Source organism: Neopelma chrysocephalum, unplaced genomic scaffold (genome assembly GCF_003984885.1).
Source record: "Neopelma chrysocephalum unplaced genomic scaffold, ASM398488v2 Primary Assembly neopelma1_42, whole genome shotgun sequence".
NCBI classification, from domain to species: Eukaryota; Metazoa; Chordata; class Aves; order Passeriformes; family Pipridae; genus Neopelma; species Neopelma chrysocephalum.
The window spans coordinates 5493121-5518371 of NW_020897700.1; the positions used below are offsets into that span (position 1 = coordinate 5493121).

Consider the following 25251-nt stretch of genomic DNA (forward strand, 5'->3'; position numbering starts at 1 on the left):
GCATGTGAAATAGCCTGAACACTAAATATGAATAAAATGGTTTGGTTTTTAGCTCCAAGAGATCTTCAGGAAAAAAAATGAGAAGAGAGAAAAACGAGGAGATGAAGAAAAACGTGCAATGCTGGTAAGTAAAATCAGAATAGTTGCATCTGGGAGTTGGTTTACTTTCTTCAGTGTAGGACAAAATTGTGTGTGTATATATTTCACTAATCACTATTTTTTTTTAAACACTAAATTCATATTGTTAAAAGAATATGCATAACCTTATATGTAGAAAAAAAGCATTTATCCTAAACTGCAGTTGCTGAAAAAAAAAAGTAAGTGTATTATATAAAGGAAAAAATAGTGTTTAAATATGGTTATGACAGTATATGACATATATGACATACATAATGTTACGACAGTACCATTGGTTGCATTTGGAGTCTTTAAATCTAGGGAAAAGTGAATAGTAATGACCTAGTGAGAGATCTTGGTGACAAGACCAAGACTCTTGCTTTCATAACTAAATAAAGCTGTTCATGTAGACATACTGGTCCTGATGCTTGTTATCAATAGAGTAGTTTTAAAATAGATTATGAAATATTACAAGTGAACTTAGATTTTATTTTTAAATTTAAGTCTTTACTAAATAAGGCTTATGACCAATGCAACATATTTTCAGTTATTTATATGAATCTGAATAGAATTTTATGGACTATTGGATACTCACTTGATGTCAAATTTGCATTTCTTATGGACATAAGAAAGGTAAGTCAGAAATAAATGAGTCTGTGGTGGTTTGTCTGAAGGATGGCAGCAGTAGCAGGTACTTATTTTACTGCTGGAAAAGTAAAAATTGGGTACAAATGTCTGTCAAGCCCACAGCAGAACAAACCACATTCATTTGCAATTTGCATATTTATGGAAAAAATTCTTTCCTATAAGAAACGTTTTGACACATGCATGGAACTTCTCACAGTGTCCATTAGCGTTTTGCAAACGTAGATGCTTGATCTCAGTTCTTTGTCCCTGAAACCACAAGAATTTTGAATTTCAAGAATTAATACTTTTTAAACCTTCCCCCCCCTCTCCTGCTCAGCTTTTCAAAATGCTAGGTCAGTTGTTGAATCTCACACACACTGTTTACTTTGAAAAAAGGAAATGTACACACAAAGGAAGAGCTTCTGGAAAACATAAAGATTGCAAAATTGCACGTTTCTTCTGAGAGTAATTTTTACAGATCTGTACTTCTCTTTTGAAAATTTGAAGAATGAGATTGAAAATAAACCATTTTTTCTTCACTGTCATTTTGCAAACAAAAAACCAAAAAGACTAGTAATATAGAAAGTAAAGGTTTGCTTGTCTTAACCTATTCTGTTGTCTTTTTTTTCCTCCCTTCTTTTGTCTTCATTCTGACGTGTGATACTTGGCTTGGCCCATTTTTGCTGTATGTCAGCGTCTTCAACTTTATGGATATCATACTTCTACTAACAGTGTATGTACTCTAATTATTTTCAATTGATGCAGTCTTCACCAGTGAGATAATATGCTATAAGAAAATTTACTATATTTATCTTTTTCATGAAGTAAATTACTTCTGCTAATCTGTAAAAATGCGAGAGATCTTTACTTGTGTAAAAGATTGTGCATGCTCATTGCACACGTTCTGAACAGGCAAGCCTACCAGGAGGAAAGGTTGTTCTCTTTATTTATATATGAAGGAAACAATATTTTTAAGGGAAAGTTGAAAATACATTTTAATAAATTATATACTTGTTTTTAATTAATGTATGTAAATTAAGTCATCCTGCATGAGTCAGTTGATTAAGCTGTCTTGTTTCCTTGTGTATAATGTGAAGTAATAATTAGTCAAATGAATCCTTTACCTCTTTGTTTCCCCCAAAAAGGGAACCTGAAGAGAGCTTTCCTGCTTTTGTGCTTCATTTACAGAACAAATACATAAGAACTTCCAGTGTTGAACTAGAATAGGATTTTAGAGAAAATAGTCCCTGTATTATGTAGGTGACAGTAAACTTCTTTTCAATCATTTCTGAGACGTGGGAGAGAGAATCAGCAAGAGAGAGATCTAGGGTTTTTAATGTCTTCATCTAGACCTGATTAATTTTTGGATCATGGCAGAAGTAAAACTGTTTAAAAAAAGAACCAGATTGATTTGATGTTTAAATAGAAGAATTAATCTTGTTTTGGTATGATTATTGTGATATTCAAAGTGAGGGGATGCAATCTATGAGAATTAGATGACTAGTGAAATTCCAGTTTTAAAATCTGTTTCTTTATACAATCACTCATAGGAATGTACAGATTCATTTCCTGTGAAGTTGAAATAAACAGTTTGGGCAATATGCAGGAATGAATTCTGTTGAATTAAAAGATGCAGTTCATAGGATGTTGTGAGAAAAATGTAGTAGAATATGTAAGGCCTTATGATTCAATGGATTTCAGATCAGGCCTTACTGCAGTGAAACATTCTGTACAGCGATTAACATATACTTGTGCTGCTGCTTATTTCAAACTGAAACCAAGCTAGTTAGGCATTCTACTCATACAATACTTTTCAGCTTTAGTAAAAAACCTCCTTCTAGACTCCAGCCATGTCCAAACACTTTATCAAGATGATGCCCAGGTGTTCTCCATCTTTTTTTTGCCCTCCTACTATCTGAATGGAGATCTCCATGCAAAGGAAGCTAAGGTGTATAGGAATTCACAGTATCCAATAAATCCCCCACCCCCAAAACTGATATTTTTGGGGGTTCTATTTCTCCTACTGAAACAAGAAGTGTAGCAGCCTTTTCAGTTTCCCTTGATGTCCCAAGGATTTGAAGATGCTCAGGACTGAGATGCAACCCTAAAATTCTGGGATAGTCCAACATGCTGTGTTGGACCCTTCTCCTCACTTTGTCTTATGAAACAATGCTAATTTTTTGAAAAGTGTTCAGGTCTATAGACCATAGAAAGCATCAAGTGATGTTTTAAATGGGATAAATATTTTAGTATTTTCATTTGCAAATTCTTTCCAGCCATGTTCTGGTGCATACTGCATTTGTGTCTAAGACCGCTTCAGCATGTATTGCATGAGTGCTTTCACTGGCCAAATGCCAACCAGAACATGATAATTATGATGAGATGCATGTAATGAAAATAAAATGTGCACCCAGAAGTACTAATTCCATTGACTAAAGTAAATCTCCAGTAAGAGAACAAATTCAGTGAATACTTAAGATAGGTAATTACAGAATTGTATGCATGAAAGAATGAGCTGCTGTTCATTCACAAGACAAGGTAAGTTTGATCATCAGACGTGCATAGTGTTTTCCTGATAAGTATGTCAACTGTTGAACTTATTAGGCTTATTAGTTGAACTTACTGCCTTTCTTTATTAGTGCAAGGATGTCATCCTGATTTTTGGATGAAATTATTTTTATATAACTAGTTGTATGGTGATATTTATATTTTGATCAAGGACAAAACACATTTCTTAAGTATAAAAATTATTAATTTTTGACAAAACAGAATTATTAGTAAAAAAACGGCAAAACACTGAGTTTAAATGGTCATTTTCCTTTTAATACATGTACTTTTAATAAATATTTTCACTTTATGCTTTCTCTAATTTATTTTGTTTGGGAAAGTGGAGTCTGGTGATAGTTTTGGTACACCAATAGTAATAAGCAAGTAGCTGTAATAGACCAGTGTTCCTTTCATTGTTGTGTAACTCGGTTGAAATTTCTGTTTAGAAGCAAGAGAACGAAGCCATGCTTTTGAAGATCAGTTGGAAAATATTTTAAAGTTTATAAGTGGTTTTTCTATTGTTCTTTGTTTTTCAAACAATTGTGCTTCTTGAAACTGCAGGTTCTTAAAACAGAAGGAGAGGACCTTGTCCCCAGAAGCTATTGGGATACTTTGAGACGTAGCACAAGCCAAGCACTCTTTTCGGACCTTGCAGAGGTATAAGACAACCTCTGTCTCTGGTCCATAAACAGACTTCTATTTTATTTATTTCTGTTCTGATTATTTTCCTACTTTATGCACCTTGTTTGTTTTCTTCCTTTTAATTACTTTGTTTTTTAAACCTGAAAGTTCTCAGATAAAATGCATTGTAGTTCAATAATTGAAAGTTGTAATTTCCAAGAAAAAGCAAAGTTACCTTTTGAAAGAGTTGGAAGATGAAGTCCCCTTCAGTCCTCACTATAAGAAGCATTTTCTAACACTAATAGTGATGGTATTTCACAGTTGGAGAAGTAATTTCAGAAACTTTTGTCATTTAGACTTAGTCTAGTGATATGACAACTTTAATGAGACTTGCAGCACTTAAAGCTTTATGTCCTTAGTGCACTTTTTATATATGTTATCTGAGCCTATCTTCACCAAAAGTATCATGCAAAGATTGTTTTAATTATTGGAGAAAACCAGGAATGTTTTAAGGTAACCAAAACATCAGTCAATATTTTTTCCATAATGATTTAAATTCTAATAATTAATGTTTCATTATCTGCTTCCAGATAATTGGGTAAGACATTTATTTGTATCGATCATTTCAGAGGGTCAGAAAACTAGATCATTCAGGCTTTTCTGTGCCCCATGCAGTGAGAGTGATTGCTCTGCTAGTTGTGGCATTAAAGGACATACAGCAACTCCCCACTGACTCTGATCTCAAAGTCCCATGTTTCCTAAGCAGGATCATAATGAGAAAAGAACCAGGAACTGAAACGGACCTCCAGGGTAAAACAATCTTTTTCTTTGGTTCGTAAGCAATGTGTGCTTCATATTAAAAGTAATTAGTGTTTTGTCCCTGCTGCTCCTCTGCAGAAGCTATTGAATAACTTGAGGACTTCAATGGACTTATTTGTAATTTCCAGGCTAAATTTACTGATAGGCCCTTTATACCAGTCTGTTGTTCCTTAATTTTCATAGGGCCTTTTCTTCTTTAGTGTTAATCTTCTTACTCATAGTTGTGTTTATAAATGTAGTCAGATCCCTCAGTTTTAATTATCATAGGCCAAACAAAATAGGGTACTTGATTTTTCTCTTAAGGTAAAACCTACATTTCCCAGGTATCAAATAGACCTTTTCTGTATTTCTTTCTTCTTGTGTTCATTTGCCCTTGAACAAAACAAAATGTAGTTTACAGAATTGAGTTTTATAACAATATTTATAGGAATATTCATAGTAATAACACATACATAGTAATCTTGCAATAAAGCAGTATACTCAGACTTCCTTTCCTTGCTTTTACATTGATGAGCTCCTGAACTGTTAGTCCAGTTATTAGTCTTTATTTATTCCACTAAATTTTAAAACCCAGAATATCAGTGCTCTTGTCCAGTCAGCCGAGGGAGACAGAGGGGAGAGAAGGCTGCTCTTTTCATTGACCATTTACAAAGCTTGAGGCATTGAGTTTTCTGAATGAACTGTCATCTTAGTCTGCAGTTAGCTGGCATGAATTCAGTCCCAAGTGTAGATGGATTTATGTTTGGTAATCTCTACACACATTTAATTTGAAGAGAGAGAGGTTTTTTAATATCTGATGCCTCAGACTAATATCTATAACTACAACGTAATTGAAGCTTAACAGCTGCTATGCTCAGTATCGATTTCAGTTCTCTGTAAAGTGTGTAAAAAGCCTGTTTGCTCACTTGTAAATCATTTTATGAAGCAAAACCGTGTTCTGCATTTTCTCCACTGACAGTTTCCCACTTCTCACCATATTCATCTTTATCTCATTTGGTTTAATTTTGAGCCAGCTGACTTTCATCCATATTCTTATCTCTCCCAGGTCCTCTTGCATCTGAATAATACTATAGCTTTTGTAGTAAGAAAGTGGCATAAAGCTCAGTGACACTGGAGTCTGTGTTGTTTGATAGGCTTTTGAGAAGGCTATGTGTAAGCTGACAAAGAGTGTAAATAAGGTTTGTTGCTGTGGGAATCAACTGGAAATGTCTCTTTGGGGAGAAAAGTTATTCATCGCTTCTAGTTTCTTTCCAGGACAGTGTGCAATACTGTTTCTGCTCTTACTAATTTAGGAACTACACCATCCCGTTGGAATATGCCACTTAGCACTGAATTCAGTTTTTGGGTTTATTCCTGAATTACTAAGTGAAACTGAAAATCAGTAGATTATTTATCATTATTGAAAAATCAAGAATTTGCAGTAAGAAAGCTCTTAATAAATAATATACATAATTATCAGAATATGTTGCTACAAGTGGAATTAATGCTTATAAGTGTTACTTGGTTTTAGTCAACCCTCTTTATTCACGAGCTTGAAATTAACTTTTCATAATATAAAATAAATAGATTTAATGCACTTAGGTTAGGAAATTGAGAAGATGTTTGTCTCTTTACCTGTATTTGTATTATGGTTAATGTAAAGGTAAAAACAAATCAGCAGGATTTTATTCTCATTTTAATGACTGCAAAATGTATTTGATCAAAACTGAGGCTCATATTTGTGTACATGGAAACAGGCATGGTCATTAAATTTTCACTGATCTAAAGTAAAAAAATCATTTTATCATGAAGAGTAAACAATAGCTTTAAATGATTAAGGCTTTTGGTTTTATCCTTACCGTGTAAGAGAGCGAATTTATTTAATGCTATCAGTGCAGAAGGAGCACAGGAATACTTTTCAGTTGCCTGCAGTTCTGCAGCGAAGGATACTGGGTTGAGTTTCTGCAGTGACATTTTTGTTTGGGGTTTTTTCATTTAGCGAGGCCAACCAAATGGGAATTGTGAAAAGACTTACAGATTGTATTTTTTTTTAAATGGTTCTTTAGATATGGGCGAATGCAACCTAAGTCTAAAGTTTTGAAATGTTTTTGCAAGATGAAAGGCTGTAATTTAACATTTGATATCTTTTCAGTGTACTTGAGGGAAATTGTTTGAATGTGCTTAGGGATTTAATTGCTTAAAAGACATAAGAAATCAGGATATCTGCATTTCAGTATATTGTGTCCCGTAGTGGAGGATAACAGTATTAAAAGACAAATAGTGATTACTTTTCTGAATTAGTTTGCTCACTTGAAGAGCAGAGCTGTCTTAATAGAAGGGCATGAAATATCTCTCTACCTCTATATACACTGTCATCTTATTTCTCCCTGGAGAAGAATATGAGAATAAAGAGGAAGGTAGGGTACATGAAATACAATCTTGAGAATACTAAACTGATTATACTAAAGAACAGAAAAGTCTCTCTCATTTCTTTAGATCTTGGATGGTGAAAGGAAAGGATTTGTGTTGTTACTGCCTGATGTTTTCCCTTGTTGTTGATACGTAAATACTCTCTTAATGGATATTGCATTTTACTTTTTTTACAAATCAGTATGTAAATTTGAAATTAATATAGTATATTTCAGAGATTGTAGATACGAAATGGTTTTTTTTGGTACATCATAAAATGGTTTTTCATGATGTTGAACTATTGCATATTGTTCAAAATTTCTTCCTGGTTTCTTCACTTGGAAGTGGAATTTCTCTATCTTATAAATTTATAGCCTCTTCAGTTATGAAATAAAGTCAAACTTACAGGACTCTGAGTGCAGTTTACAGGTTTATACATGCAGATCTTTATAAAGAGTTTTCTGTACTTATGGTAAATGCCATAGATTTATAATCTCTCATTATGGTGATTAAAAGTACTAAAAAATTAGTACTTTTACATCTCCAAAATACTTATTATGTTCCTGTACTGTGCATTCTGTTTTGTACTGTAACACTAGAGTCATCAGAAAAACTTCCTGATTGGTGGTAGCTTGCCTAGGAAGAGCAGAAACTACTGTCTCCCACTCTTTGCTTTTCATAAAATCTTGTCTTTATAGGAAAAATGAAAGCTCAGACAGAAGTTTCTCTCTAAGCAGGTGCAGTAAGGTGACTAAGTATATTACTTTTTATATTTCAAATGTTGGCAGATGCCCATTAATTCCAGAAGTCACTGCCATGTTGGAATACTATGGCTTATTTAAGAACCTTTTATTACTGAATTATTCTTCTAGCTCTTCAGTATATCAAGAGTTTCTTTGTAAAAGAAGTAAAATCAATGCATGTACACAATAGTTAAGGGCAATGAATATGTAGTAAAAAAACCGGAATGTTGTGCAATCATTATACACAGATGATAGTTACTTTGGTTTGTTTTGTCCTGTTAGTTTTCTGTTTCATGTAAACTTCTGTTTACAACTCTTGCTATTACAAATGGTCGAAATCAGTTGGCTTTCTGTTCTAATTCTGGCTTTCAAAGTTTTCTGTTGTTTATTAAGGAAAAAGTATTAATACATGTTCAGAAATTCCTGTCCTATACAGAGAGCACATTGTCTGCAAATGTGGAACATTCTTAAGATAATGAGTCAAAATATTGCTTCATTATTGTTCAGCCTGGAGAAGAGGAGGCTCAGGGGAGACCTCATCACTCTCTACAACTCCCTAACAGGAGGTTGTAGCCAGGTGGGGGTTAGTTTCTTCTCCCAGGCAGCTATCAGTAAGACAAGAGGGCATAGTCTTAAGCTGTGCCAGGGGAGGTTTAGGTTAGATATTAGGAAGAAATTCTTTACAGAGAGGGTAATCAGGCATTGGAATGGGCTGCCCAGGGAGGTGGTGGATTCACCGTCCCTGGAGGTTTTTAAGACAAGACTGGATGTGGCACTTAGTGCCATGGTCTAGTAATCATTGCAGCGTTGGATCAAGGTTGGACTTGATGATCTCAGATGTCCTTTCCAACCCGACTGATTCTCTGATTCTATGATTATTTCAAAATATCTTACGATTCTGTTTTTTTAAAATATGTTTGAGCAATAAAATTTAAACTGTAGTATAATGTATACCTAATTGATGTGAGTGGTTTTGGAACACAATCCCATACTTAATAGTGAAATAGAAAATAAGAATATATGAAGTAATGTCCTTTAATTTCTTTGTAGTTGCATAGGAGAAGGGAAAGGAGACTGTGTACAAAGGGAATTATGTTCATGGTTTACCTCAGCTGACAAGAATTTTTTTTCCACATGAGTTTCTGGCTTTATTTTTCATGCTTTTTCCCCCTTCATTCCAGCTTCCCTTATATTATTTTGTTCATTTAAGTATTTTCTACTAAATGCAATTAACAGCTAATGGCACTTTTGTGTGAAAATTGCATGGCAAAGTTAATGTAATGGATTTTAATACTAAAATCTTTTTTAAGACAATGAACATCAAATACAAACTCTTTCAATTGAAACGTCTATTGCGATGATAGGCATTCTCAGATTATACTTCTGTATCTGATCCAATCATGACCTTTAATTTTTTTTATTCTAATATTTAAGCGTGCTGATGATATTTCAAGTTCACTGTCAGATACTACACTGCTTGTACACTTTTTCGGCAAAAAAGGAAAAGCTGAACTGAACTTTGAAGATTTTTATAGGTGAGTCTTTATTAATTCCCTGTAAAAATATTTGCATTGTTCTTCTAATTAATGTGTCTTATATTACTATAGACATAGCTTATGCAGGCACATTTATAAGGTTTATGTTCCCTTCGTGTGTGTTTTATATAAAAAGAGCAAACCAAAACAATAAGTGGCCCAATAAAACAATAAAAAGTCATCTTCTAATGCTGCTGCGTTTGCAAATTTTGTTAGCACTTGTGTGCATAATTAGTTTGGGGTGGAGAGGTTATACCCCAGCCCTGTCCTTATGGGTATTACGAACTTTTTTTCTTGGTTTTGATTTATTTTTTATGCAAAGATTTTCTGAAGATACCATGCAGGCACCTTAGATCAAACTTCTTTGGGTAGAAGTGAAAACACAGTGGGAGCTATTGACTTAGTTATTATGCCAGTAAAAGTAGAATTTAAAAATTTTAAAAATAGAGTGCCATCAAAACAGAACCATAAGACTGTGTGCTTCTGGATAATTGAAATAGATACAGTGTTTGGTTATTGCTCCTTCAGTAAATGCTCCCAATACCTATTGTCTTTATAGTTATCACTTATCTATGTATTCCAATCAATTTTTATTTTTCAAAATATTTTGCCTTAAATGAAAAGTCATGAAAAGTATTCAGTATTTCACAGAATATTAAAACTGTATCATCAAGTCAAATCATGATGTGAGTTCAAAATAGAAAGCAGAAAAGAAGGTAATTTTTCAAAAGGCTAAAATGTTAAAATGCTACAGGTTTTGTTTGACAGTCAGATGAACGTGAGCTCCCAGTGCACTACTGTGACCAGAGAGGTAATTTCCCCCTTCGTTGTATGACTAGGACATCAGACAGAATCAGGGAAGTTACATTTCCTTTTTGTAGGCAGCTGGTTTTATACTTGGTATCCAGTTTTGGTGTCCAGATTATACTAAATAGGTTGTTAAGTTGGGAAGAGTTTATAGAAATATCATGAGAATTGTAAAGTATTTAAAAAAAACCAAATAAAAAAAGGTTAGATTTAAAGGCTGCAAGATCTCATCATACTTGGCTTGCTAAAAAGACAAAAGTAAGGTTAAATTGCAAGCTGTAAGTAACAACATGGGGAATATATGTTGGGAAATAATCTAGTACCATGATGGAATTTTGAGTTTAACATACACAAATAAAGATCAGTGACCAGCTGAAGAAGAAAATCAGACATATATAAACTAGAATTAAATTAAAAATGTAAGTATTAACTAATTTTAATCCTTTCTAATGTTTCATCGTTGTGTTAAGATCATCGTATTGATTAGAAAATACGTCGACATAGATAAGGGATTTACCGTCGGTGCTGCAAAATGAGAACTAATTTGTGTAGTGTTACTTGGTTCATATTCTACCAGTCTTTTAAGAACATGAACAATAGAAATAGAAAGTATAACTCTTTCTTTCTGTTTGTTTGTGCTTCAGATTTATGGATAACCTACAAACTGAGGTTCTAGAGATAGAATTCCTTTCCTACTCTAATGGGATGAACACAATCAGTGAGGAAGACTTTGCCCATATTCTTTTGAGGTATACAAATGTGGAAAATACATCAAGTTACTTGGAAAACATGCGCTGCAGTATTCCTGAAGAAAAGGTAATTGTTAGCAGTGGGCCACAGCATGCAGTCCCATTGTCACTAAGATGAAAACATAGCCTTGTTGGACTGAATGAGATTCTGTCTCTGAATTACTTAGTTCCAGGATTTTATACTGACTGTAAGATGTGTGTCTTGTTTTTCAGATTACTTTTTGAATAAAAAATAGCATAGAATAAAAAATAGCATGAATAAAAATAGCATAGAATTGTGTTCCATAGGATTTAGCTAGTAATATTTTTGAAGTTTACATAAAACATGAAAATATAGTTTAAATAGCAAAAAACATACAACTTTAAAAAGAACAGCTTTCTAGCAATGAAGTATTTAAAAAACCCTTTCTTTCTTACTACTTCTTTTTTGCACTACCACTGGAGTAGCACCTCTTCAGAAATAACACTTTTATCTTGTTGTTTTATAGCCTTAATAATGGATGATTTGTGCATAATTATTGTTGGTATGTGGTTTATATTAATGACTGAAGAGACAGAAATGATAATATAAACAGTAAAAGACATGAGGTAGATAGTCCTTCATTTGTTTAACAACAAATGTGTCATCAGAAGTGTATCTGAGATAAATGTAGTAGTAACTCTGCATCAGTGATAACCAATAGGATAATGTTAAAAGTAGCCCTTTAAATAAGGACTGTTTTGGGTATATTCTGTTTGTGTTTACAGAAGGAGATCAGATTCATCTGTCCTAGAAATCTAACTCTTCAATAGCTATATACTTTAATGCCATTGACAGCAGAGCTCATGAGGAAAAGTAATAAATAGGTTTGGACGGGTTTTTTTGGTTTTGTCAGTTTGAGAAATGAAATTGTAATTTCAGTCTTCACAGTAAGATCAGACAACTGACCTGAAAGAAGAACACTCAAAAATCAAGAGTTTTCTGTTCAGATATCTGGATTATCTGACTCTTCCTGTGGTTGTACAGCAGTTAGGGCCACTGAGAGATAAATACAGGTGGGGAGTGAAAGAGGGAAGCAATCTTTTGACCAGATTAGGCATAAGATGCAGTGGTAAGATTGGTGTCTGTTCCTGCTCAGTGACCCTTTCTGAGTTCCTGGTCTAGCCGCTGAGGCGTTCAGTTCTACCTACCATAAAAAGTAGCATTCAGAGCAAGATACTGCAACAGAACTGCTAAAAAGCTCTTTCTGTGTGGTTCTGAGACGGAAATGTGAAAAAAAACAACACCTCACTCTGGGGCTCGTATAGCAACAATAATACAAGTATCACTTGGAAAACTGAAAAATAATGACAGTTTTAGGTATAGAGAAATATTTTGAATGGCAAAGGTGAAGTTAAGTAAATACAAGTACAGATACTTTCTTTTGAACACAAGGAAGTATTCTTTGAAGGTTTCCTAAATCTTCCAATGTCACTGTTCTGATAGCAAGTATTCCACAGTAGCTTCCTCTTCTTGACTTCTGGTGGGGCCATCAGTTAAGGAAAACTTCCATGTAGAAAGCTGTGTCACTAATTCACAGGTTTGCTTATGCTGCATTCTGGGAATATCTTGGCACAAGACCAGTGCCGTATATCCGTATGTCATATGCCATACCTCCATTAGGTGAAACAAGGCACTGCTGTTTTTCATAGCTTCGTATCACTGGCTCAGTAAATGTGCTGTTAGTACAGTGAAAAAAGTAAATCCCTGTGGCATCTCTTATGCTGGCCACATTCTCATTTTGAGAATGGGATTTTGCCTCTTATTGCCATGGAGACGCTGTTCATGTGTTTGTACTTTCTTATACTTGTAATAACATTATAATTTAAAAATTATAAAATGTGTTCTCTGTTTTATTACAGTGATATGCTGCAATACTAATACTAACCAGAGGATTCCATTTAGAAGAAAAATTAGTTGAGTCTGTAAAGTAATAGGCACCTACTCTCGCAGTTAGCGATGTTAATCTTTCAGGGCCCTCTATGAAGAAACTCCTAAAGCAACATGATGATCATTTGCCATATTGTAGTCACATTAAAATATTCAGCTGGCATGCTGCCTGCTCTCAAGATGTTTTCCTCCTTTTACTAACTAGATGCCAAGCAGGGATTAATTTAAGCTGGCATCTTGAATTACTACAGATATCAGCTCCTGAAGAAAGGCTACGTATTTTTAGCAGCACTAGTGTGTTAATATGAGTTCTCCTTGCTGTAGTAATATATAATCTGCCCATATAAATAAAAAGTTAGCTTCCTTTTTGTCACAGTTTAACCCCAGCCAGGAACCAAAGCCCACCAACTGCTCGCTCACTCCCCCATCAGCAGGACTGGGGAGAGAATTGGAAGGGTAAAACCGAGAAAACTTGTGGGTTGAGATAGAGACAGTTTAATAGGAAAAGCAAAAGTCATGCAAGCAAACAAAGCAAAACAAGGAATTCACTGCTTCCCATGGGCAGGCAGGTGTTCAGCCATCTCCAGGAGAGCAGGGCCCCGTCACACTTAACGGTTACTTGGGAAGACGAATGCCATCACTGCAAAGGTCCCCCACTTCCTCCTCCTTCCCCCTACTTTATATACTGAGCTTGATACCATATGGTATGCAATATTCCTTTGGTTAGTTGGGGTCACTTGTCCCAGCTGTGTCTCCTCCTAACTTTCCATCAATCCCTCCTTGCCAGTGTGGCACTGTGAAAAAGGCCTTGGCTCTGTGTAAGCACTGCTCAGCAGTAATAAATACATCTCTATATTATCATCATGGTCTTCAGCACAAATCCAAAACACAGCCCCACTCTAGTTGCTGTGAAGAAAATTAACTCAGCCCCAGGCAAAACCAGCACATTTTTACATAGAAAATAAACATTTTTCAGTATGAAAGTTCTGGAATGTTTACACAAAGATAACATCCTCTGTGAAAATACAAAACGTGTGGTAAATATGAAACGTTATTACAATTACCAGTTGAACAAAATAGGGTACTAGAAAAGGAGAGAGATAGTAGAATGCTGCATGCCCAGCTGTTTTTGGGTGTCATTTTGCCTGACCTTCTGTTTCTCTTGTGTCCTCTGCTGTTTTTCCTTGAGAGGAAGTAAACATTTATGATTGCAGATTATTTCAGCAGAACTTGTACAACTCCTAAATGAAGCAAGATATTTTCCTCATTTGATAAAATGTTGTGGAGTATGTACAGGTTAGCCATGGACTGCATGTGTGACTCCTTTATCTCACTGTTCCATCTCCAGTGTCAACTCATGGCAGCAGTTTTGACCAGGAGGGGAAACACAGAAGCTGCAAAAAGGCTTGTTTGTAGGAATTTCACAAATACGTGACAAAAGTATTCCAGTCCCAGAGAGTTTTCAGTCTAAACACAGTGCAAGAAATGGAACTTGGACACATAAACTATTAGTCTCAAGTGCAATGAAACAAACAGTATTGGTAGTAGTAAATTAAGTTTTTAAGATAAAAATTTAAATGAGAGTAAGGAGGTGGTTCTGCTTGTGTCTAAGAGAGTTTCCTCCCAGTTGCAAAGGATGAAACAGAGAACAAATATGCTTGTTGAGAAAAGCATATGTTCATGGTGGAGAAGGGTCAAGCTCTCCAAACAGTTTATAAACCTTTACTGGAATATAGGTAGGATCACTTAAGCAGGGATTTACATCTCAACTGTATGGAGGCCTATAAAAGTCTTTTATTATAACACCATTATGTTGCTCTCCACATTTTCCACAGTACTTGCTGTCTCATATGCGTTTACACCCAAACACTGCCATCTGCTCTGCCATGAACCTACTTTAGTATGTTTTCTGTGTTCCACCATACCATAATGACTATATATGTATTTGAGGAGAGAGACAGGTCAATATTTTAGTTTGAACAGAAAGGCTCACGGGTCTTTCTGTTGTCTTCAGGTTTATTTTCAGAGGCAAGTACTTAAATAGGATAACAGGATAAAAGCAAACAGAAAAATAGCCAGAAATTATAGTTAAAGGAGTCCGTGGAGATCAAGGTTTGGCAAAGAATGCCAACCCATGTTCAGAATGGCTGAGACTAAGGGGATTCAGATATAGGCTTAATTCAAAGTCTCAGCTTAGAGTCTCTTTCAAAATTGATTTAGAGATAGGTTATCAGGTCTTTGGATTTATAGCTGAGAGAAGAGAAGAACAAATATAAGGAAAGAAGATAAAGTAAGCTCTTTTAACAATGTTTTCAGTGAAACTCTCACAGAACATAATCTGAAGTCTGGTCAAAATGCAAAGGATTTTTTTAAAAAGCTGAACCAACTGTGCAGTACTTGATTCTTGGAGTATCAGCTGAAGAGACTTGCATGTTTAAATCTGGATCTGTAAAAAATTCACCTTAAAGTACAGACTTAAGGTAGATCATAATATGTATTTGTGATTTCATTCAGTGTATTTATGCGAGCACATGCACTCACGTATATGTAATAGTGGTTTGCAGGTTTTCAGTAGTAAACATACTCCAATATTCATACAAACCTAGACTTTATTATCAGTATTAAGTGTTGTGTCATAATAAATCCCGTAATTCTTAAAAACTGCCATGAGCAATGGAACACCATTTTCAGCTGCTCTGGTGAGAATTGCTGTCCGTTGCAGTTGCAAAGAGAAAAGACTCCAATTCTTTACTTCATTGACTTTTACTAGAAATCTCTCTCTTTTTTTTTTTTAGGTGTATCTGTTCGTAAATGAAGTAGACATATATAACTGCAAGGTTTGTTTATTCAGTTGTTTCTAATACTGATAATTCTTATGGTGCATGTTGTTCTTCTGTTTTTTAGGGTATCACCTTTGATGAATTTAGATCATTTTTCCAGTTCTTGAACAATCTAGAAGACTTTACAATTGCAATGCAAATGTATAATTTTGCAAGTCGTTCCATAGGTCAAGGTAATTATTTATATTTTTATAAAAAATCTCTTGATAACAATATAAAACTGTTGACAAAAATGCAAAAATGTTTTGTAGTTCCTAGTTTGTACTTTTAATGTCTCCAGTAATAGGCTAAAAAGGACTCCAGCTTTGAGAGGAGAAAGTTCAGTCATATCATAAGAGATATTTTGCCAAGTCATATAAGTGGTGGATAAGCTGAATGCAGAATACTTGTTCATCAAATCCTACAATACAAGAGTTGAGGCACTTGATGACACTAGTAAGAGATCAGATTAAAACAAACAGAAGCATTTCTTTACACAGTGAGCATCCGGAATCTGGTTTCTACAAAGGTTGCAGAAGGAAACAGTGTCAGAAACTCTGAAGAGGGATTAGATTTTTTAAGAAATCAGTAAGTGGCTGCTAAAAGAACTAGGCACATATGTACTGGCTGAAATCCTTAATAAAATAGTTGTGATGCTTGGGGAGTGCAAGGTGAACAATATGTGGTCAGACTTGTGTGCTCTCCTCAAGTAGCCCCTTCCTGAGTCTGACACAGTAACACCAGCATAGTCCTACCTCATGTGTCCTTTCCAAAAGATTATATCATTTTCTCTGTGCTGTATTTCTTGGGTTCTGTTTTTTTGTCAAATAAATAAATGCCATATATGTGACATAGATTTAATTACAATATGCTCTTCTATTTTTGTTGTTGCACGTAGTATAGTACATGAACTGTTATATTTTGTGTAAAATAGTTGATACCAATTAAGCAGTGTCATTTTGTATCAGTTGAGAACTACTTGATTTAGAACTGTGAAATTCAATCCCGATTTTCACATTTTCTTGGTTTTTTAGTGTTTAAACATGAGAACTCAAAAGTTTACTTGAATTTCACAGTATGTTGTCCACAAAGTACCATTAACTTAATGGGTTTTTAAATTTTTTTCTGTTGTTCTCCTTACCCAGATGAATTCAAACGTGCTGTGTATGTAGCCACAGGTGTGAAGCTTTCACCACATTTGGTGAACACAGTGTTCAAGATTTTTGATGTCGACAGAGATGACCAGCTGAGTTATAAAGAATTTATTGGGATTATGAAAGACAGACTCAATCGAGGGTTTAGGGTAAGGATTCTAATTTTTATGGTTACCTTAGTTGACTTTACTACTTACCACTACTTTAGCATCTGTAGGACATGTAGGTTTTAAACCAGCAGTGCATGTGTTTAAAGACATATGTTTTATAGAAATACTGAAGCAGTCTGTAAGATAAAAACCTTCCCAAATTCTTGATTTTTTTTTTTTTTTGGCTAGAAAGCAATACATAGAGGACATAATGTACCTTTACCAAACCAAGTCGGAGATGAGAAATCCTCTGCATACTGTCATTTCTTCCGTATTGTGTGATTAATAGATTAACATTAAGAATTTTAACAAGGGTAGCAATTATGTCTGGGTTGCCTGCAGAGAAAAGAGAATTTGCCTCTCTCAAGCTCACACAGTTTAGTTAAAGGTCAAACACTGGCTATTCTAAAACATATAAAATACCAACTGTTGATAATGATAGTTGGAAAGAGTTGCAGCAGAAGATAGTTTTAATTTTCAAATAAAGAATAAGCGAAGTGGTGCTGAACAATGTTGTATTCTAGTTCATCGTTGCTTTTGATAATTAAACCTTGCATATAATACATTCAATTATAATAAGCTAGAGGGCAGGAAATTACTTGCAGGAAATTTTCATAGGGAACAATGGTGAATGTGTAGGCCTTGCTGCCCTCTTCAGGTTCGATATAGTGCCAGGGGAATGTTACAGTAGCAGAAAATTTTTTAATTAGGGTATGATCAACAAAAGCCTTTTTTTATATATATGATGGGGTTAACATTTTTGACTAAATGTAAAATGGTATTCTTACTGACAACCTTATCACTTAAGATATAAATCTTAAGCTCTATTATGGTTCTTAGATTCACATTTCAGTATGTTATTTCTGTGATGTAATTTCAGTTATTTTAGATAGCTTCCTAAATATAATGTTAGAACTTTCTGTGAAGTGGTGTTGAGTTTAATAGTTTACTTGTTATTTCTGTAATATTATGATCAAACATAAAATGTGGATAACAACCACTGCATTTGTAACAAACTTATTTCCTTATTGGTCCTCAGTTTGTTTTATTATGGTGTGGGAATGATGATTGTTTCATAACCGTTTCAAGATGTTTGGCTATATGTTTTAATTGTTTACTAATTGTAAGTGTGCAGTGTATGTTTATTTAACCAGGAAATGGTCTGCTTGCTAAGTAATTCTTGTATTACATGTTTCTATTTCACAAAATGCATGACAGAAATTACATATAATCCTAAAAAATCTGTATCATCCAGCACTATTCTGTCTTATGTATATATCTTTCTTTTCCCTTGACCACTATAAAATATTCCCATGGACTGTAAAAGAACTATAAAGAATAGCCAAGGACATTCAGAAGAATAACACAGTCTTTCATAAATTACATGTCTAATTTTAATAAGATACTAAATACCTCCCAGATTGCATAGGAGATGATCGTGATTTGGTCCTCTAATTCTGTTAAATGCATTCTCTTCATTAATCATAGTATTCCAAGACAATTACAGTACCAAACTGAGGAATTACAGTTTCCAGTAAGTTTTTGTAAGTGTCACACAAACCTGATTTTTCCAAGAGTGGGTAGTAGTAAAAATTCTGCAGAAATTTGCTTTTTCAGTTTAATAAACACCCGCTACCCACTCCAGTTTTGGTTTAGAATGAAAAGTAGAAAACACGTAAGAACCTTTTTCACAGAACAAATTGGTGGAAGGTCATTGATTGCTTCCTGTTGTTTGTACATTAAAAGTGAAACAGTATTTAATGTGTCCATAACAAGTAAAAATTTGCCCTCTTACTCTTGCAATGTGGAGGCACAAATGTTGTCTTGGTGCTAAATCAAAACTAACAAATCACTAACCTCTTCTTTGTCAATAACTGTGTTTTCCATCCATATGAAGATTCAGTCAGTTCCATTATACAGATAAAAGATCATAACAGCTTCTGTTTATGCAGTATTTTGTAGCAGCATAGAAATCTTTGCCATGAGAAATATGAAGCTGTTTACAAAGTATAAATGCCTAATTTTAATGGAAAGTATCCCACAATTAATGTCTATCCAAATCAGTGTAGTGTCGGATTATCACTCTAAAAACATCCAAAAATTACAGTTTCAGCTAGGCCTACGATTTGAAGTATGATTTTACAATTAACATCTTATACTTAGCAATTCAACATTTTTAAAAGTTGTTTTGCTAAAATATTTGCCCAGAATCTTGAGGGCATAACAGAGTTTGGTACCAGGACCATGTATTTTAGAAAAGAGCATTTTGTGGTTATGTAGTCAGACTAAAGCAAACATATTAAAGAGCAAAGAGTTACACAAGTCCAATGAAAATGGAGCTCTGAAACATCAGTCAGAATCTACCAAGTTTGATGTATTTAAAAGCTTAGCCATGACTTTACAAACTTGAGGAGGATCAAGTGCTACTTCTTATAGGAACATAATAAATTTGCATTTTAATATAAATTTAAATACGTTTTTGGAAAAGTAAATGTCTTAAAGAGTTTATCAAATGACATTTCTCTCTTTCTGCAATTTAGTAGTATAACCCAAAACCTTGTTTTGGTTTTAGTAGTTTGAAACCAATTCATATGTTAAACTGCCATCAGGTGGTCATTCAGAGTACTGCGATAAACTTACTAAAATGTACAGACATGAAAAACCTTATTTTTGCTTAATGTTTAATTAAATTAGTTATTTCCTTTTTTAATTAATTAAAAAATATATAAGAATATTCCCTTTCCTTTATAAATTCCATTTTTAAACTGAAAGACTTGGAACTTAATGACTAAATGATAAACGTTCTGCATAACACATGCTGTACTGTATCTCCTAGCTCTTTGTCACTTAAAGCCATTTTTTTGTATTTTCATGATACCGTTGTCTTATGCTTACCTCTGGCTGCCTTCACATGTTGTCTGCATCTGCGCACTTCTCCATCTTCTGCTCCACAGGGCTACAAACCTATACAGAGGTATACTACTTTCAAATCCTGCGTGAGGAAGGAACTCTATAGCAGATAAATGACGGTATGTGTTAGCCACCCAATCTGAGTGTGCTGGCATGCTTGCAAGAATGGCTGAATGTTTAGCTGTCACTGCTTTGTTTCCTGTTCAAAAATTCAGGAAAAGGTTATCTGACTGCAAGCAGTGTGGTAGCTCAAAGCATTACGTTGTGTTTTTGAATGAAGCAATAGAATTTTATGCTGGAGTTGGTAATGACTGACTCACACTGTCACTGTTTTGTAAGCCAGCTCCAATTTTGTACTGTGTTTGAAATGAGGAAAAGTATTCTTTCATAGTTTCTGTTGCTGTTTTCTGTCTGTCCTGTTACCTCTTTTCAAGTAATTTCCAAGGTGCCTATAGTTAATAAGGATTTACCAATGAAGATTGTAGAGGTAGATTTTTCTGACTGTTAGTAACTTGGTTCTACTTCAATTTATACTGTTAGACTTCTGGAAGCAATAATAATTCTTGGCTTGATTAATGCTGTACCAGCAATTTTCAAAAATCAGCACTGTGTCCACACACAGTCACCATGACTGTTTCCATGTATGCACTACATGAATGTCCATTCTTACAATTAGATTGTGCTGTGGGTTTCAGTGTAAAAACTGGGGTGTGCATATTCTGTAGCCAAATTGTGAAACTGTTTGTCACACGGTGGACACAGCAGACACTGTGTGTTAGTAGACATTTCCCTTCTTACATAAAGCAAAAGTTCGCTTCTTTGTGATTTAAAGTTTTTTCCTATTTACATTTAAAGAGTTTGCAGTTGTTGCTATGAAGGCTGTTACTTCCCAGATGTATTATTTTACAGAGGGGAGGAGCAAAGAGATGTACACCATGACAAACAAGGCCCCATGATTGGTGGTCGGGAGTCAGTGGACCCTGTGCAGTAGCCAGCACATCTCATGTGCTTCTGAGCCAGGAGGGTTTGACTGTCATTCCCCTTCTGTTTTTAATTCTGAGGTGTAATATTAAGCTTTTATGTTCAATAACCGTCTTCAGATGGCTCCATATATTATATTGGCCTCTGACCTTCTGAATCCTACCCTTTTCTATCATATGCCTCTCTGACTACTTGTATGCCACTGAGTGTGCTGGGCCTCTGGTTTCCATCTTTCTTCCCTAACTCTGAGATAGCATGTAATGAAAGCAAAGCAAAGCATCTTGGATCCTGTTTGTCTGGGTTGATGGCTGGCTTCCAGCAACAGTGTAAAATCTGAGTGTTTAAGGATGAGAGGTGGGGTCTGTTTACCCAGACTGGTAGCCCATCAGCTCTCCAGTCCCAGTAGTGTTTTTCCTTTGTAGACCCCTGTGCGAGATAGACAAGGGAGAGGAAATATATCTAAACTATTGACCTTTTCCTGTGCCACGACATGTCATGTATCATGAACCGTGTTCTTTGGAACTTTTCAGACCATTTTTTTTCAGTGAAGTGTGTCACATTCTCTGAAATCCAGCAGTAGAGATGGCTTGGGGCATGTCCAGGCTTACACAGATGGTTTGTCCTCCTAGAAAGAAGATGAGTTCTGTTTGATTTGTTTATGTTGTTCTTGTACATGTAACATTCAGCATCCATAAAATTATTTTATTATTATTTTGATTATCTATTAACACTTTTAAAATTATACTTCCTTTTTGAGTATAACCCAAATACTGAAGCATTTGTACTAATATGTGAGGGCCAGAACAGGAAATTTGATCTTAATAAACAAAGCATCTGGTTTCTCCACCTTATTAATGGGAAGTGTAAATGACTAATGAAATAATTGAAACAATATTTTAATAATCCAAGTTGCTAGTCACATGAGAGGAAGGTCATGGCTTTAGATTAATTTTATGTAAATTAAAGATCATATCTTTGAAACTTTTGACTCTCAAAGCTTCCTTCCTTCTTTGCCCATGTATTTTTAAAAATGGGGTTTAGTAGTACTTTTTGTCTTTTTGACAAAACCCATATTGCAGTTGCATGTCTTGTTTAAACTGTAAACTTTTCAAGATATGGAACAGCTCTCACAGGAAACTGGCAAAATGCTATACAGTCATGATGCATCCCTAATAATAGGAGTGAAGGGTATGTGACCTAGTGGAAAAAAAGGCAGTGACACAAAGGAATCCAGTACCTTATCATCAAACCTAATAAAATTACATACACCAATACCTTATCAGATCTGAATTCAGGCAATAAATCAGTTCCTTTTTGTGCAAAACATTCCATAACTCGTAATAGTTTTTCAGATTTTTTGTAAACTTCTAGTAAAGTTGTTGCAAGTGCCAGTTAATGGAAATGGAAGATTTAGCCAAAGCATGTGAAGTGATTTGGCAAAAGTTACTGTGGAGAACAGAGATAGTTCTGTCTTTGCCATACATTGTGGAGTGAAAGTGAATTTACATAACTCTAAAAATTATTATTTTTCATTTAGTTTATAAATAATAAAGATGAAATCATTGGAGATTTGAAATTGAACAGTTTCAGTGGTTAATTTCATTTCAGTCTGATGTACAAAGAAGCACATAAACATACATGAAATACAAAAATTGTCTGCAACTACATCCCAAAGTTAGATGCAGTACAACTACTATTAATTTTATTTCATCCTAAATATAAAAGTACAGATCATTGTGCTTTGATATACTTTCTATGGTAAATGGAGAACTCTGATGAAGGAGATAAGGATACTTGGCACACATACTACAGATTATACCCTACTTTGAATCTACACCTTGAAAAGGGATAAAGCACATTGTGCTGTACATCACGTATCTTTAAAATGCACTAATGCCATCTACTCCACATTGTAAAGAATGTTGTACCCTTATAATAAATAATGATAGTCTGTCCTTGGGAAACCTGTAACAAGCTGTGTGTGGTCCCTGCAGGGCAAAGAGCCTGACACAGCATTGGCAGGTACTCCTTTGCATACACCGCAGGGAGAACTGAAAAAAACACGTTAAGAGAGCTGCCTAACAGAGCATAGAGGAGAACTCTGCTTCGAATCTTACAGTAGGATTATAAGGGAAATTTCTAACAAAGCCCTTTAAAGTTAATTTCTGAAAAGGGATGCTAGAAGCCAATTTAAGAAGGGATTCAAGTCCATCTAAAAGTACTGTTTGCCAAACTATTTGCATGGTCAATAGCTGTGATAGATATTTAAGCCAAAATTTTGATTTTATTGACTTCTAAAGTATTGAAAGTAACTCTTACGTCACAGATGTAAATCTAGAAATTAAGTTCTATATACCAGTAATTTCCTGAGAATCGTAAGACATTTTGCTTTAAAAGAACTGATTTCTAGATGTTCTGAATGTTGTGGAGTTTCAAAATTTCTGATTTAAGGTTTTTAGGAAGTAATAGTTAATAGCTGAAAATAGTGCCTTGAGACTGACTGAGGAAGGAAATTTCATTTTGAGAAAGACATGAAAGACTGAAGCATGGATTCAGAATCTCATTTATAGCTATGTTTCAACTATAAATTGTTATCTTCTGTAAACACTTCATTCTGTCAAGTGAGATTAAATTTGTCATGTAGCTAATATTTTTAAAGCTTTTAATTTCTATACTATCCTAGTACACAGCAGTTGAATACATCTGTTGTAAGATTAAAAAAAAACTAAAAGAGGTTGTTACTCTACTACTTGAAGAGACTTTTCCTTACCTCTTCTCTAAAGTAGAGAAAGTGAGAAGCGTGTGATTAGGCAGGCCTTACTGACTTATCTTACAAAAGTAATTGGAGATTACAGAACCTGGGCTTTTGAGTCTAAACCTGACTAGAAGCTTAAAAACATACCTGGATACAGTGGGAGGAGAATGTTCCAGTGAAATGTGAAAGCATTGCTAAGTGTGTGAACAAAATGTTTCTTCTGTGGATTTGGTACACTGAGAGTAGATGCAAGAACGGTGCATACATTAGAAATGACACTGTTCAGCTGAACAGTCAGTGTATTTCAGCATTTCTTTTAATGACTTTCATCAACATTTCTCTGAACTTGTTTCATAAAATAAAAAATGTGTACCTTAAAGCACGAGTTAATCAACTGAATGTGCTTTTGTTAAATAATGCAGTGCAATTTACAAGTAATGCATTTTTTCATGAGATTGACTATAAATTTCAACTAATTATGCATTCATGTAAGTATTGTTTCTAATATTTAATTTAAAGTCTGGATTATATACTATTGTGGATTAGATTGTTTTCTGAATATTTACAACTTCTCTATTAAATTCTATGTTTTTTAATTAAACAAGATGAGTGAGAAGAATAAATGGATATAGGCTTCACTATCTAATGGTTGATTTTAATGTACTGCAGTGTTGCAATATTTTTAACAGCTTTACTCATTTCAGCCAAAACAAGGTATTGGACAATCTCTAATCTTGTGTCATGGTTTTGGCTAAGAGACAGTTAATTTTCTTCTTAGTACCTGGTACTGTGTTGTGTTTTGAATTCAGAATGAGAATAATGTCAATGACACAGTGATGATGTAGTTGCTACTGACCATTGCTTACACTAAGTCAAGGACTTCTCAGCTTTTCCTGGGGTCCTCCACACTCCAATGAGGAGGCTGGGGGTGCACAAGGAGTTGGAACAGTTGACCCCAACTGGCCTAAGGGATATTCCGTACCAGGTGGTGTCATGCTCAGCAAATAAACTGGGAGGAAAGCTGGGTGGGGGCAGCTGCTCTGGAACTGGATGGGCATTGGTTGAGGAGTGGTGAGCAATTGCTTTGTGCATCACTTGTTTCATATATTCGAATTCTTTTTTCCCTTTTCTGTTAAACTGTCTTTATCTTAGCCCATGAATTTTAGGGGGTTGTTTTTTTTCTGATTCTCTCTCCAGAGTGGGGGGAATGATGTTCAGCTGCCTACCCAGTTAAACCATGACACCTTGATACTGTAACCACTTGCCTCCAGATACTGTACTTAAATTGTAAATCATCTTAGAAATTAAAATTACTTGTAAATGTTTTTTTACTTCCCTATAGCAATTATAATTCCTGTTTCTCCCTTAGCTTCTTTCCCCAGTTGCTCTAATACTTAGTATCTCTTCATCTTTCTACACCTGCTTTCAAAATAGGCTTGTGAAGTTAGGAATAGCAGAAGAAATAATAAGATCCAGTGATAATTACAGATGGCAGAGTCTAGTGAACCTCCCAGGCCAGCCCTTGGCCAGTATTCTTCTCCATTCAATGGGCACTTATTCAGGTTGCTGAACTACAGTGTGCTTTAGGATTAAGGTATCCTAGTATACAGAAGCTTTCGTG

The 25251-nt window shown here is 34.7% G+C and overlaps 1 protein-coding gene across 4 annotated transcripts in view; it reads left to right on the forward strand.

The window, feature by feature from the left end:
• Nucleotides 1-25251, forward strand: part of MICU3 (mitochondrial calcium uptake family member 3) — a 53367-nt gene that overhangs the window by 25279 nt on the left and 2837 nt on the right. The window contains exons 7-14 of one of the 4 annotated variants that reach the window (XM_027676466.1): nt 53-124; nt 1439-1477; nt 3853-3948; nt 9297-9397; nt 10849-11020; nt 15767-15875; nt 16827-16984; nt 19939-20013. In XM_027676466.1, coding sequence (XP_027532267.1) covers nt 53-124; nt 1439-1477; nt 3853-3948; nt 9297-9397; nt 10849-11020; nt 15767-15875; nt 16827-16984; nt 19939-20007 — 816 coding nt within the window. In that variant the 3' untranslated portion in view covers nt 20008-20013. The remainder of the gene's footprint in view (nt 1-52; nt 125-1438; nt 1478-3852; nt 3949-9296; nt 9398-10848; nt 11021-15766; nt 15876-16826; nt 16985-19938; nt 20014-25251) is intronic. The other 3 variants (XM_027676465.1, XM_027676467.1, XM_027676468.1) reach the window with 3 other exon arrangements.